Source organism: Elaeis guineensis, chromosome 1 (assembly GCF_000442705.2).
Source record: "Elaeis guineensis isolate ETL-2024a chromosome 1, EG11, whole genome shotgun sequence".
Lineage (NCBI taxonomy): Eukaryota > Viridiplantae > Streptophyta > Magnoliopsida > Arecales > Arecaceae > Elaeis > Elaeis guineensis.
The window spans coordinates 29815328-29830973 of NC_025993.2; the positions used below are offsets into that span (position 1 = coordinate 29815328).

At 46.2% G+C, this 15646-nt stretch overlaps 2 protein-coding genes across 3 annotated transcripts in view; one reads left to right on the forward strand and one right to left on the reverse strand.

The window, feature by feature from the left end:
* LOC140855820 (uncharacterized) overlaps positions 1-892 on the reverse strand; it is a 1009-nt gene extending 117 nt beyond the window's left edge. The window contains exons 1-2 of the mRNA XM_073252853.1: positions 693-892; positions 190-615 (exon numbers count right to left, since the gene is read on the reverse strand). Of these exons, the coding sequence (XP_073108954.1) occupies positions 190-615; positions 693-887 (621 nt within the window). The 5' untranslated portion in view covers positions 888-892. The remainder of the gene's footprint in view (positions 1-189; positions 616-692) is intronic.
* Positions 893-4255: 3363 nt separating this feature from the next.
* Positions 4256-8792, forward strand: LOC105036588 (receptor-like kinase TMK4). Of its 2 annotated transcripts, none has more exons than XM_010912341.4 (4): positions 4256-4558; positions 4666-4740; positions 4823-7151; positions 7985-8792. In XM_010912341.4, exons 2-4 carry the CDS (start codon positions 4705-4707, stop codon positions 8494-8496), a joined length of 2877 nt encoding a protein of 958 aa, XP_010910643.2. In that variant the 5' UTR covers positions 4256-4558; positions 4666-4704; the 3' UTR covers positions 8497-8792. The 2 variants fall into 2 exon arrangements, with proteins under 2 accessions (XP_010910643.2, XP_073108044.1); XM_073251943.1 differs by having other exon boundaries at positions 4704-4740.
* The last annotated feature ends 6854 nt before the right edge of the window (positions 8793-15646 follow it).

A 15646-nucleotide genomic window follows, 5' to 3' on the forward strand; every position in this document is an offset into this window, starting at 1 on the left:
CTCCTCCGCAGCTGGGGCCTCCGACCCTGGCAGAACCACGTTGCTAAGGTCAAGTTCGGGGTACAAGCTCCGAACGGCTTCCCGGGCATCCTCGTACCCGACTTGGTACGAGAGGTAGCCGCTCTCGAGGAGCTCTTCGCGGTACTCCTCTGAGTCCCGGAAGACCTCGACCGCCCGACCCAAAGCCACCTTCGCCGACTCTGATTCGACTTTGGCAACGTCTGCGTCGGCCTGAGCGGCGGCATGGCCCTCTTCAGCCTTGGCGAGGTTCTCGAGACTCGCCCGAAGTTGCTCGCGCTCGCCCTCCAACTCTTTGCCGACGCTATCTCGCTCGTGTCGGAGCCGACGGATGGTCCGGGACTTCTTGGCCGCGTCATCCTTCGCCGACTTGAGCTCCGACTCCAGCGACGCCTTGGCCTCCTTGAGTCCGGAGATCTCCTCCGAAAATCGGGAGACCTCCCCCTCGAGTCGGTTCTCCCGGTCGACCGACTGTTGAAATTGGTCGAGAAGGATGGCCTTCTCGGCTTCGAGGCCCGCGACCTTATCTCTCCAGGCCGTGCGCATGTCCCCAAACTTCCGATATCCGGCCTCCAGCTCGGATATGTTGAAGACCAGCTGCACAAAAAAGAGCCGACTGTTAGTAAGCCGAACTTGCGATGCTACGATTAAAAACAGAGGGAAGGGGAGCTTACCCGGATCATCATCGGATAGAAGGACGACAGCATGTCGGAGACACGCTGGTTCTTCATCGCTTCGATGTCGGCGGGAAGGAGGAGTGCTTGGCATAGTCTCCTGGCCAAGTCGTGGTTGGCCAGGCCCGACGCACCCTCGGGAAGCGGAAAGTCGGCCGACCCGCCCGCCGACCGACCTTCGTCACCCGACGCCATTGGGGCCTTACCTCGGCTTGCCGTCCAGGCCCTGACGTCGGAGATAGACGGCAAGCTCGAGCCCGACCGAGTCTCGGCAGACGGCGCGGCGGTGGCATGCGTCGGCAGCTCAGGTTCGCGGACTTCCTCCCGAACCTCCGGAATCTGCTGGGCGGTCGGCGTGCCCCCGGCAGAGTCAGCCGCTCGACGGTCGGGCGAAGCAGCTCCCCCGACTGACGGTCCCTCGGACGGGACATCAACAAGCACTGTCGGTACCGACAGTGCGATCACCGGCTCCGCCTCCGACCCGGCTGGTTCGCTCGGCGGAACCACGCGGGGCCTCTTGGGAGGCTGCGACGGTCCGGCACCTGCCGCCGGCCTCTTCCTCACGGCGTGCTGACGAATGTCGGCTGCCGACAGTCGCGTCCTCGGCGGCATATCTGAAAAAGACGACGAAAGGTTAGAGCTAAAGAAGAAGACAGAAAAGAAAATGAAGATGTCGGGAGAATGCAAACCGACCTAAACGGGGGACCGGGCTAAGGCCGGCGTCGTACAAGGCCTGCTCGGTGACGAGCTCGCTCTGCTTCGGCACCGAGATATCCTTTAGCCGATGGAAGTCCTCCCGATCATCGGCCTCCACCCGACTGTTCTCATTTGGATCGGTTCGGGGGTTCCCCCAACGGACTGGAAACCCCCAAGGGGCAGAGGACGACGTGAAGAAGAACTGGTTCTTCCATCCGTGAATGGATGTTGGAAGACCAGTAATGAAAGAGAGCCCTTTCCGAGGAATGAAGTACCACCACCCTCGGGCTTTAGGGTGAGGGCGGAGGACAAAGAAAACTCGGAAAAGAGAGATCCGAGGTTCGGTCGGCAAAAGCCGACACAGGAGGGCGAAGCTGACTATCAGCCGAACTGAGTTCGGCGCAAGTTGTGCCGGGCATAACCCGTAATAGTCCAGAACGTTCCGGACGAACTCCGGAATCGAAAATCGAAGGCCGGCCCGGAGATCCTCCAGATAGAAGGCCACCTGACCCTCGGGCGGGCTATTAACCCGACCATCGGCGCCAGGGGCGAACAGCCGAATCTGCTCCGGGACGCAGTACTGCTCCCGGAGCCGATCGACGTTCGGCCCCGAAAGTGAAGAAGCCTCCACCTCCGGGGACGACCGAGTGTCTTCGGTCGGCTCTCCCGACCGACTACCTCGTGGGGACGTCCTAGCCATGAGCTCAAAGAAATGGCAAGGAAGAAAGGAAAAAGAAAGAGGGGAAGGCTACTCTAGCCCTTGGAAGGAAAGAGTCGCAAATGGGAGATAGAGCGGAGAAGTACCTGGAGCGGAGGCTCAAGCGGGCAGAGTCTCGACTGTAAAAATGAGAGGGGTAAAAAACCATGTGGGGGTAACTTTGTATATATAGTGCTCCCCAACGGTCGAGATGAAGGCACGCACAGCAAAGACTCCCCAGATTTCGCCGCGTGGCATCATCAGGGCCGTCCAACGGTCCGACGGTTCGATGCACCCCCCTTCAGATTGCGCCACGTCGCCTCCATCCGCTCCACCGAACGCGAACCGATGGCCACACGCCACGTGTCGCGGCGGGACGCGACGTTTTGTCTTCCCGACGGGACGCGACGTTTGGAGTTCCCGAGGGAACGGCGGGAATGACGGTTCCACTTCCCGATGGGACACGACGGTTCCACTTCCCGATGGGATATGACACCTGGCACCGGTTTTATCGCTGACACCAGCGGGACATCCGGCACGGCGGACGTCCGGCGCCGACCGACACCTGATGCTGATGGGACGAGACGCCTGGCGCCGACTGGGTGTCGGGCGCCAGTAAACCTCTCGACATTTACAGGGCGCCGGACACCGTATCAATCGGCGGTACGGTCGGATCCTCGCGTACGACAAATCCACTCCTAGTCGCCAGCTCATCACCCGACTTAGGAGTGGAGGGGGGCAACTGTTGGGGGAAACCCACCGACCGACCGACCGACTATCGGAGGGCCCGACCGACTGGCGGCCCGACCGACCGTCTCCGGCTGGCGGCCCGACCGACCGTCTCCGACTATCGGAGGGCCCGACTGACCGTCTCCGACTGAAAGCCGGGAGTGACCGACTAACGGACGCTACTGACGGCTTTTTAATGGCCCAATCGCCGACTGGAGGTATGTCGGGCGTATCCCTCCCGACCGACCAGACCCAGAGGCCGACTCACATGAAACTCGCCGACTGACGGAGGAACCCGACGCCACTCTGCTGGCCACCGACCAAGGGTCGGCCGTCTCCTCCCATCGCCGTACAGCCGCCGGACCTTGTCAGCTCTGACACGGACATGCGGCACAGTTCCCCAGGGGCATTGTCCCGCCGAGAGCGAGGTCAACCCTGGTGATTAGACGGCCACACGGCGACATGACATTTCCACGGCGGCTCTGACGGTCTACAGTGAGTTGACAGTTCCTCACTTGTCCGCGCCATTAATGACGGCGCCATACCGTGCTCCACTATATATACCGGGGAAGGCAACAGTGCAAAGGGTCGATCCGCCCGTCTCTCCCACATACGCAGGCTCGCTCCTCCCTCTCTCTCTCTTCCTCTCCCTCTCTCCTTCTCAGAGCTCTCTGTCTGCATTTCACTGTTGCCCAGTCACCTCTCTGACTTGACCGTCGGAGGGTCCCTGTCGGAGCCGCCTCCGATTAGTGCGGACTTTCTTTTGCAGGTGCATGCTTTTCGACGATCGGACGATGAGGCGATTGGCCGCAACATCCTTAATAAAGTTAGGAAGCAAAATCAAAAGCAAGAATTCATCGTCACCATAAGTGGTCCCTCATGCTGGACATGGAACCGTAAAGAGTGTGAAAACTAATGAATAAAGAAAGCCAGCCTGACAACATTGTCATCATACACCATGTGTGAGGGACACTTAATGCAGAAGGGCTACCCGTAAAACTCATGGAAGATGTGACTTAAAAGGAGGGAAAATAATGAACACAGCCCACCTGGTTTGATCTAATCATGACCTCAACTCTTAATACAAGATATTTAATTCCTTCCCCACTGGATTAAGGCAAAACACAAGCCGGAATTAATGCAGATAACCATTCTTATAATTAGTCTACGTAACAGTAAAAGGTTAAGTAATTATTAATATCAAAACACCATTAAGAATTTCTTGGGGATCGCACCGTTCTTTATTGATACCAGGAACCAACGTTATCCATAACAAGAAACAGCCTTGCTAATATTTACTAAAAAATTTTTAAAAAAAAACTCTAAAACCTATATATATATATATATATATATATATATATATATATATATTGAGACATAAAAAAAATCTAAACCTAAGATAAAATTCTAAGACAGCGGACACGTTTTCTTTGGTCTCCGGTCCACCACACATTGAGGTCTTCTTTTTCTTGGGGGGTATTCCTCAATGTCTTTCTTGGGTGGCTTACTGTTGTACCACACTAACGGAGAAATTTGAGGCGTTAATGGGGGCAAGAAAGCCTTCGAGGTACCGGAGTTCATGGGAAGCTTCTCCTTTGCTACAAAAAGTGGGTTCCTTAAGGTCTTTAGTAGAGATCTAAATCATATATTCCTCCTGCCCTCTCTTTTGATGGCCTGAAAGCAAAAGGAATTGGATTGGGCGCAGAAATCCCAATCTACGTAGAGCTTTTGGAGTTCAGGCCCTGTGAGTATCTATTCCATCACTGCTTCCCATCTCTTTAGAAACCCATACAGATTATGTTAGTTTCAATGGTTTGTTTATGATTTGGGTCCTTCCCATCTCTTTATCAGCATATTTGTTCCACACTCAAAGATTCTTCAATTGATAGGATGAAGAAAAAGAAGAAGCAAAAGGGTTTAATCAATGTAAGTATCTTGCTCTTGCTCAATTTCTTGTAGCAATTGGATTTTAGGAGGTCTCAATGTATATTTTTGGTTTGAATGCTAGAGTGCTGCCATGAGGACTTGGACCAGTCCTCTTCTTCTTCTTTTCTGTGCAATTTTGTGCTTCAATTCGGCGGTTTTGGGCGACACCGACCCAAATGACATGGCCATCCTCGACGAATTCCGCAAGGGATTGGACAATCCAGAGCTCCTGAAATGGCCGGCCAACAGCACGGACCCCTGCGGCGAGAAGTGGGAACATGTCTTCTGTGATGGTTCTCGGGTGTCGCAGATCCAGGTGGCGAATCTTGGACTGAGTGGTTCTCTCCCCCAAGATTTAAATAAGCTCGAGATGCTCAGCAATGTTGGCTTTCAAAGAAACAATTTCGTTGGAAAATTGCCATCTTTCAGCGGGCTGTCCAACTTACAGTATGCCTATTTCAGCGGCAATCAGTTCGACACCATTCCCTCGGATTTCTTCGTCGGCCTCACCAATTTGCAGGTCATGTCTTTGGATGAGAACCCTTTGAATCAGAGCACCGGCTGGAGGGTGCCTCAGGAGTTGGCAAATTCAGTTCAGCTGATGAATCTCACATTGATGAATTGTAGTCTTGTCGGTCGGCTGCCGGACTTCTTGGGGACGTTGTCTAACCTGAAAGTTTTGGAGCTGTCCTACAACAGTCTCTCAGGTGAGATCCCAGCAAATTTCGCTGGGTCGAACCTGCAAATTCTGTGGCTCAACAACCAGAATGGGCCGGGGTTCAGTGGCTCCATCAATGTCATCGCCTCCATGACCATGCTCACCGATGTTTGGCTTCATGGGAATGGCTTCACCGGCCCAATCCCGACCGAGATTGGGGCCTGTACTTCGTTGCAGCAGCTGTCGCTCAATGGCAACCAGCTTGTCGGCCTTATTCCGGCGAATCTAACCTCTCTGCCGGAGCTCGGGTCGCTGAAATTGGATAACAATTTTTTCATGGGCCCTATTCCAAATGTGAAATTCAATTTCAGTTACTCCCAGAATTTATTTTGCCAGTCCACTCCCGGACTTCCTTGCTCACCTGAAGTCACTGCACTTCTGGAGTTCCTCGAAGGTGTGAATTACCCGCTGAATCTCGCTAAATCATGGTCTGGTAATGATCCTTGCTCTGGCTGGTTGGGGATATCCTGCTCTGCTAATAAGGTGTCAGACATACATCTGGCTAACTTTCAATTGGATGGCACGATCAGCCCTTCCCTTGGTGAATTAGATTCTCTTACCAACATCAGACTTAATGGAAACAATCTTACTGGCACAATTCCTCAAAACTTAACAAGCTTGAAATCCCTACAAATGTTGAATCTTTCTTCAAACAATCTCTCTCCTCCTGTTCCAAAGTTCGGTAATGGTGTGACAGTACTTGTTGATGGGAATCCATTATTTAAATCTTCTAATTCTTCAGGTTCTCCATCTGGCAATGGCTCCCCACCGGCTCCCGGTGGTTCATCTTCCTCTCCTAGTGGTGGGGGATCTGGATCTACTACTGGCTCAAAAAATTCAAAGAAGGTGAATGTTCTGATAATTGCTGTCCCAATTGGAGTTGGTGTTTCGGTCGTAGGACTAGTCTCTCTACTTTTGTTCTGCCGTCGGAAGAGGAAAAAGAGTGCTTTTACAGTACCGAATTCAATTGTTATCCACCCTAGAGACCCATCTGATGTTGACAACATGGTCAAGATTGTGGTTGCAAATAATGCCAGCAACAGCATAGCTGGTAGTGATCTTCAGAGTGGAGAGGATGGTGGTGTGAGCAAACTTAATGTGTTCGAAGGAGGGAACTTTGTAATATCAGTGCAAGTTCTTCGTAATGCAACTCGAAATTTTGCCCCAGAAAATGTGGTTGGAAAGGGTGGATTTGGGGTAGTTTACAAAGGAGAACTGCATGATGGAACGATGATAGCAGTTAAGAGGATGGAGGCTGCTGTTTTGAGTAACAAGGCTTTAGATGAATTCCAGGCAGAAATTGCAGTTCTTACGAAGGTCCGGCACCGTAATTTAGTATCCATATTGGGTTATTGTGTGGAAGGCAATGAGAGGCTTCTAGTTTATGAGTACATGCCACAAGGAGCTTTGAGCCAGCATCTTTTTCAGTGGAAGCAGCACAATTTGGAGCCATTGTCTTGGAAAAAGAGGCTTAATATTGCACTGGATGTTGCACGTGGGATGGAGTATCTTCATAGCTTGGCTCATCAGTGCTTCATCCACAGAGACCTTAAGTCATCAAATATACTCCTTAGTGATGACTACAGGGCAAAAGTTGCTGATTTTGGGCTTGTTAAGCTTGCACCTGATGGAAAGAATTCTGTAGCGACTAGGCTTGCAGGAACATTTGGATATCTAGCTCCTGAATATGCTGGTAAGGTCTTCTAACCTATATTTTTTTTTTTCACTAAATATGAATAGGCATATGTTTCACTCATCATAATTCAAAAGAAAAAGGAGATTCAATTATGCATGCTTGGGACTAAATATGGAGTTGTTGATAACTTGTTTAAAGATTGTCTATTGCAGGTGGTTGTGGGGTTCTAGCATACTTGATCTAGAATTATTTTATTATTATGGAGCACATCTGTGTGCAACTTGCACTTCTTAAATGTTGCATATCTTTCCCCTGTATCTCTTTGTTTTCCATTTCTTTCTGTGCTCATTCATGTAAAAGATTTTCTGACTATACAGATTGGTGGGGTAATCTTGTGCAGGCCCTTAATTGTTTGTTAAGAGCTTCTGACATGCTTGTTATTTTTATAGAAATGATCTGATGTCTATCTGAACATAATTGAATTTTTGAAAAAAATCTCAAACCGGAAATATGGAGATTGATCTCCATTAATTTATATAAGTATGCCCTTCATGATTTTTTTTTTTTTTGGGATTGTATTGGAACTAAAGTTTCACAATGATATTATGCATGTTCTAATGCTAATATATTTCTTCACAGAGTCAGTTTTTTTAATGTTTGCTAGGTAATTTATATCATATATAATTGTTTCTGTGAAATCTGAAACTATTTTGTAAGATATGTCTATCATCAATCTTTTCTGAAGACTCCTCCACATAACAAACAGTGAACAAGTTATTATTCTAGCTTAATGCTGAAACCATTTTTTTTGTTCATCTAATTTATTTGAGCAAATTCATTTTTGAAACCAACTATATTGATTCAAATATTGCTGTCTTGATTTTTAACAGTGACTGGAAAAATCACAACAAAGGCTGATGTATTCAGTTTTGGAGTGGTGCTAATGGAGCTAGTGACTGGTTTAGCAGCGCTTGATGAGGGTCGGCCTGAGGAAAGCCGTTATCTAGCATCTTGGTTTTGTTACATGAAAACTACTAAGGAAAAGCTCAAGGATGCCGTTGACCCATCGCTTGATGTCACGGATGAGGCCTTTGAAAGTATATCCATCATTGCAGAACTTGCAGGCCATTGTGTTGCACGAGAACCTCACCAACGGCCTGACATGGGCTATGCAGTAAATGTGCTCGCCCCACTGGTTGACAAATGGAGGCCCATGAAAGATGATCAAGAAGAATGTTTGGGCATTGACTTACGCCAACCCCTCCTTCAAATGGTAAAAGGATGGCAAGCTGCTGATGGCACCACAGATGCCAGTTCAGTGAGCCTTGATGACAGTAAGGGAAGCATTCCGGCCAGGCCTGCTGGATTTGCGGAGTCCTTCACTTCTGCAGATGGCCGGTGAATAAGTTTAGTACGTGTCATTTGCTTGTTTTCTAATTTTCATTGTAGCAAATCCTTCTTATCTTAATTTTCAATCCATATAGATAGAGATATTTGAGAGGTTTCATGTTTGTGTCAAAGTTTGTGTTTTTTCAGTCTGTTATGTAATTGTTAATGGTGGATGAAGCTAGATGTCTCTTGCTAATGCTATCCTATATCCAATATGTGTGTTCAGTGGTGGATGGAAGTCCTCTTCTGTTTGGTTTGTTTCTCTGAAAATGGTGTAAATAGAAAGAGAGATCATAAACTTTTGCTGCCTTGATGTGCTTTCAAATGCTCTGCTGTAAATGGTTATCATATGTGTGATAGGTTTGCTGTTTCATGCAAATTAGTGCAAATTGGTGCCAAAAATATGAAGAAAAATTAGTCTTTACACAGTTTTTTGTTCATTTTTATGACATTTTGCAATCCTAGTCTTTTTTTAAAGAAAGAAACATGTTGCATCGAAGCTCTTGATCTGGGCTTTTCAAACCTGAAACAGTAGTATATTTTGCCTCATCCTCAGGAAAATAAATAGCCAAAACCATCTTTTATCTCTATATCCTTGGGTATCTTGTTGTCAACTGATTCCTTTTTCTCTTGGTTGCTTTCTTTTGAATGTTTTCATCATTGGTGTGTGTAAATCTCGATTGTTATTCTGGTGAATCTTGCCTGCCAATTAAAACTGGAGGGAAAGTGTGGAAATATTTTTGTTCCCTTTCCACCATTATTCAATGCAAGAATCCTACAATGGTGTCAAGCAAAGGTACATGTCTTTTCACAATGTTCTCTCTGCCAAAGATCAAGAGCAAAATTTGACAAAAGACAACTAAACCAGCTGTTCTCTTCTTATGAACAGTGCTTGAGGAACAAGTATGGTTGCCAAGGTTACAAAAAGACATATACTAATGGTTAGATTCTTGTTTTCCACAAAGACTGACTGCATTCTTGAAGCAAGTTGTTTACAACTACGTAGTAGGACAGCAATGAGGTTATGCATTTGAAAACTATGTTGGAATTTACTTGGAAGCTCAGATATTAATATTGTCATAAGAGTCAAAACAACCACTGGACATGCTTTTGGCTTGTGGGGACACCGGTGTGAAGGGAAAGAAGTTTTGTCTCTGTTGTTCTGTTAGAAGAAGTGTCTGTCTTCTGTTGGATTGGCTGGTCTGAACATCTGCCTGTCACTGAAAGAATTATTGAGATACAATAAATCAAATTTCTTTGCATGACTTCTCCTGCTTGTGCTGCGAGAGAGAGAGAGAGAGAGAGAGAGAGAGAGAGAGAGTTTTGTATCATAATTTGTGGGCCTCTTCTGACACATTACCATGTGTTTGAGCTCTAGAATGATGTCATAGAGTGGATCCTTCCTGTGTAGGTGTGTGAAGAAAATGATCAGTGTCTCGAAAAATGACAATATCCTAGTGCTTTTACTTGACCCACCATTCTGGTCATGGCATTGTGTTTGGAATGGTGGTTTGTTCAAAGGGACAGTTCTATTTGAGTTGGTATGGAAGTAGTAGATACCTAGATATAATTATGGCATATTTATATAATGTTGGAACTCTTGAATCATGCTATTAGATGGATACATGCCAATATATTATGAGGATCCAATGAATTCTTGAAGTAATCTCATATCTTGCAAATTAAAATTTGCAAAATAATTAACATGTTATTAGCTGGGTTTAATCTAAAATTTATGTTTTTGTTGTTACCTTTTATTGGACCCTTAATTGGAGGTTGAAGGTTGATGTTCATCACTCTTTGGAGTGGTTTGGAGGTGTATATGCATTTAGTGCTAGATGAACATGATTCAATTCAGATCCACTTTCCTATAGGTTTAGCCTTTTGTGGAAGATAAAATAGTTTCATATGGAGGGATCATGCTGGACCCATTGCATTGTGGTTTAAACTACAAGGCCTTGACAAAGGCATAAGATTAAAATAATCAACACCAATAGAAGGCAATGAGCAATTTGATGAGAAAGTTATATATCAACATGTTGGTATCAAATGAGCTGCTTTAACCTAGTATTACATAACATTTTATGGCGGCGTTAATGATACTGTCCCATGACTACCAAAAGAAATTATTGTGCCTTTTACTTTTGCCATCATGTGCCACAAGCCTCATATGATTCAAAGGACATCCTCTTATTGACTTAATTGTTTATTAGCAACGTTTGATTACATGATTCCAGCTTGCAATTTTCTGGAAGCATGCAAGAAAAATTTTACTGTCACCGAACATCTTTCTTTTCCTAAGTCCTTGACTTCAAGTTGCAATTTAGTATTGTAAATCTCACATAATACCTAGATTTCAGGTTGAAGATTTTTTCTCAAAGGGATGAGGCTGTTTCGCAGATAATGGTGGATGCCACCATCTACAATCCACCACATGCTTTCCAACATCTCCGCGTACACGCATGAATGAGTTGATCACAGCAATGACCAGAAAAAATGGTTCTGATCAAAAAGAGAATTTTCTCTTTTTCAAGCTTAAAGACCACTACCAGTTTTTTGTTTCAAAAATACTAGATTCTATCTCTCTTCTTCTCTTTTTTTTTTTTTTTTTTTTTTTTTTTTTTTTTTTTTTTTTTTTTTTTTTTTTTTTTTTTTTTCACAAAAAGTTTAAGTTCAAACTTACTAGAAATTCCAAGTGTTGTTCTAGATCATGCACCAATGAACCCATAACTAATACATCAATAATACTTCGAGATGCCCATTGCTTGCACATGAAAAGTTCAAGCAATTACATAGAAGTTGCACCAATCTTCTCTCATCACATGGCAAGAGAATTATTTACATTGACATGATTCAAGTCCTACGGTATTATTTCCAAAATATGTGAACTATTAGTATCACATCAGTAGAGCAAAATTGAAAAAAAACAGAAAGCAAGTAAAGATCAACTTTAATTTAGAAATGGAAATAAATAAGAAAGATCAGATGGAAACTATTTGAAGTACGGACTCGTCTAAAGCCAGCCACGTGGTGTGGGGAATGCGGTGACCACCAAGGATGCACGACCACGACAATTCGAGAGGTGCCCGACCGAAGCGGTTTTCGCGGCGCGTTATCATGCACGACGATGCTCTTTCGCTCCTTCCCTTTCGCTATCATCATCTTACCACTTTCTTTTGGACACAGCTGTATAACACGTTCTGTGCTTGGCTAGGATCCACCCTTGCAACCCCAAAGTCCTGTAATATTTATCCAGAATGATTCATAGTGGTGAAAATAATCCATATCGAATCAAAAATTTTTCTGAATTGACCACTGTAGATGACTGTCATATTGCTCTTTTAGCATCGTGCCATGCTATGTATTGCATTAGTAATTGCTTATTGTATTCCAAAAATGAATGAGATATATCTATCTTTGAGATGGATCATATAAAACTCTTCAGTGCAAAAATCATATGAGCACCAGAATTTTTTCATACTTGCTCTCTTTCTCTCTCTCCCCCCCTCTCTCTCTTTTTGGATCCGCATAAGAAGGAAAAATCTTTCAGCTTTATCCTCTTTTGGGAAAGAGAAGACACAAGTCAGAGCAGGCTTTGGGCCAAGTCGGGCCGGTTTGGTAGAGGTGATCCGCTGAGACTAGTACTAAGCACGTGCAATGCACGTGTCTTTTTTAGAAAGAGAAAGGAGAGAGAGGAAAAGGTTGGACTCTTCTTTTGAGGGGGGATAAAAAAAAAAAAAAAAAGAAAAGCAAGGAATAAGAATTGAGTCCCATGATGAAGTAGAATTAGCAGATGGAGATGCATCAATGAAAGGTTCCAACTATCACGGTAGAGACAAAGATGAGCGATCGAAGCGACATGTCCTTCGAAAAAGATCAGACTGCATGTCCTTCTCGCTATTTATCACCTTGAGTTTTGGAGGTTGGAAATCAACAACCTGTGCCAATTCCTCTCATTTTTCTTGTACTTCTTTTCTTCAGCCAGCAACTCTAGGAGTAGTAAATCAAAGACACATGAGGAATAATATTATTGAGTGCCCAGGCAAGTAGAATAATGTGATTGAGTGCCAGATCCCAGGTTCCTGGAAGATAGGGGAATTTGAGGACAATATCATATCAAGGGCATTGTGTGTTTTTTTCTTTTATTTGTAAACCAACAGATACTATATTTTTTCAGTAAATATATCCATGAGAATCAGCATATAAAATATTCAAAAAGAATAGGAATTTAAAAAAGTAGAAACCTATATAAGTGTTGGTGATTCCAATATTCTATCAAATTAAAAATTTATCATGTATATTTTTATTGATAGTTTTTTTTTTCCTTTCTTTGATTATGGAATGTCGAGTTAGTGAGTATGAAATTGTGGTTTATTGATAGGCTCTTAAATTTACTTCATTTTGTTTACTTAAACAAAAATGTAGTACGTCAAGAGGATTTAATATTTTTCAATGAAATATTAAATTAGGTTCAGATAATTTAGTTGTTGAGATTAAAAGGTCGAAAGAAGTCAAACTGGGTACGTAAAGGAGTCGGTTATTGTTCACATAACTTAGCATGAACACCGATGCTACAACAAAAGTAGCCTGATTAGCAATCCTAATAACAGACAATTAAAGAGGCAAGCACCGGGAATTTGAAAGAACATCTGATTGGTAATATAACTAAGTCCCAATTAAACTTGGATTAGAAAAAGAAAGGAAATCAATTGGCTTAAATCATGTCTGCTTAGGTACTTAGATTTATTTTCCTTTTTTTTTGAAGAACCTACGCGTTGGTTTTTGGTCCTCCTCTCTTTTTATTTAACCACCGGTTAATGACAAAATAGATAAAGACATTTCTAATAGTAAAAGCAGGATTAACTGTCACGCCCCCGATCCGAGATTTGAATCGAGGATTATGGCAACCGCCGTATACTTATAGAATACTTTTTTCATAAGCATGCAAGGCATCTCATCATGATATCTTCACAAACAGTTAAATAAATTTTTTTTTATTCAATAATCAAACCTTAATTCAAAAATAAATCAAAACTTAGTGTTCAAAAAAAAGTAACTGTCTGACAAAGTCAACACTAAAACAAAACTAAAAGTCTTGAATCAATTCTGAGAAAAATCCTAAATCAATGAGTTAACTCCATCTCTAATCGCTCTCCCAACCGAAAACCCGCATCATGCTAATTTTCCGGATCTGTAAGAAAAACATAAAACTTATCATGAGCTAAATAGCCCAGTAAGCAGTGTATACCTTTAACTGAATAATCAGGCAAATAATACTATGCATAACAAGTCAATATGTAATTTCATGAAATCATATTCATACTGTCAATCATATATAAAAGTCAATTCATCATAATTTTTAATTATGCTTTTCTTCTTAAATTCATCAATTTTTTAAATTCTTCTTACCAACTGTTGGTGCAAAAATCTGCTTGCGCCGGAGAAGCTGGAGTCGGGGAAGCCGCGGTCGCCGCCGGGACCTGCAAAGAAAGTCTAAACCGGAGGTGGGGTTGCTCCGACAAGACCCTCCGACGCTCAAGTCAGTTCTCTGCCTCAACAAGAATGGAGTGCTCGAACGGAGAATTTAGCAGAATTTTTAGATAAGAAATGAGCTTAAAGAATAACGTATCTGGGTCCCCCTTTTATAGGCGGCGGAGGCAACGGATTGATGGCGACGTTTGTAACCATCTGGTAGTGGACCGCCCATGGTCAGGGGAATTGATTGCGAAAGATAGTGGAGTAGACACGTGGCTATTGTTACGGCCTGCCACGTAGAGCCAGTTGCAGGTAGTGGAGCGGCGTCCGTGGCCGCTAGCTGTCAGGGAGTAGTGGGGTTGCGCAGCACCTGCCGCAGGGAGTGGAGCAGAATCGTGGCCGTTGACACAGCCTGTCAGAGAGTAATGGGTCCGCCGCAGGGGGTGATGGAGCCGCGCGGAATCCGCTACAGGAAGTGGAACAGGATCATGGTTGTTATGGTGACCTGCCAGGGGGTGCGGACCTGTTGATTGAAGCTTGGCAGCGGTCGAAATCCGGCCTCTGTAGAGGTCCGGGAGGGGCCCTCCTGACGGTTGGGGTCGTGGGTAGAGTCTGACTTCTGTGGGAGTCCGGGCGGAACCCTCCCGGAGCTGAAGTCACGGGCGGAACCCGGCTCCCGTAGGAGTCCGGGCGGAGTCCCCTGCAGACAAAGTTAAAGGTGAAGTCCGGCTCCCGTAGGAGTCCGGACGGAGCTTACCAGCAGTTGATACTGAGAGCGGAGCCCGACTCCCGTAGGAGTCCGGGCGGAGCCCTCTGTAATCAAAATTAAAGGTGAAGCCCGGCTCCCGTGGGAGTCCGGACGGAGCTTACCAGTAGTTGACACTGAGAGCGGAGCCCAGCTCCCGTAGGAGTCCGGGCGGAGCCCTCTGTAATCAAAATTAAAGGTGAAGCCCGGCTCCCGTGGGAGTCCGGACGGAGCTTACCAGCAGTTGATGTCAAAGGGGAGCCCGGCTCCCGTAGGAGTCCGGGCGAAGCTGTTCTGTAGCTGATGTCGGAGGCGGAGCCCGGCTCCCGTAGGAGTCCAGGCGGAGCTGTAGCTGATGTCGGAGGCGGAGCCCGGCACCCGTATGAGTCCGGGCGGAGCTGTTCTGCAGTCGATGTCGGAGGCGGAGCCCGGCTCCCGTAGGAGTCCGGGCGGAGCTGTTCTGTAGCTGATGTCGGAGGCGGAGCCCGGCTCCCGTAGGAGTCCGGGCGGAGCTGTAGCTGATGTCGGAGGCAGAGCCCGGCTCCCTTAGGAGTCCGGGCGGAGCTGTAGCTGATGTCGGAGGCGGAGCCCGGCTCCCGTAGGAGTCCGGGCGGAGCTGTAGCTGATGTCGGAGGCGAAGCCCGGCTCCCGTATGAGTCCGGGCGGAGCTATTCTGCAGCCGATGTCGGAGGCAGAGCCCGGCTCTCGTAGGAGTCTGGGCGGAGCTGTTCTATAGCTGATGTCGGAGGCGGAGCCCGGCTCCCGTAGGAGTCCGGGCGGAGCTGTAGCTGATGTCGGAGGCGGAGCCCGGCTCCCGTAGGAGTCTGGGCGGAGCTGTTCTGCAGTCGATGTCGGAGGCGGAGCCCGGCTCCCATAGGAGTCTGGGCGGAGCTGTTCTATAGCTGATGTCGGAGGCGGAGCCCGGCTCCCGTAGGAGTCCGGG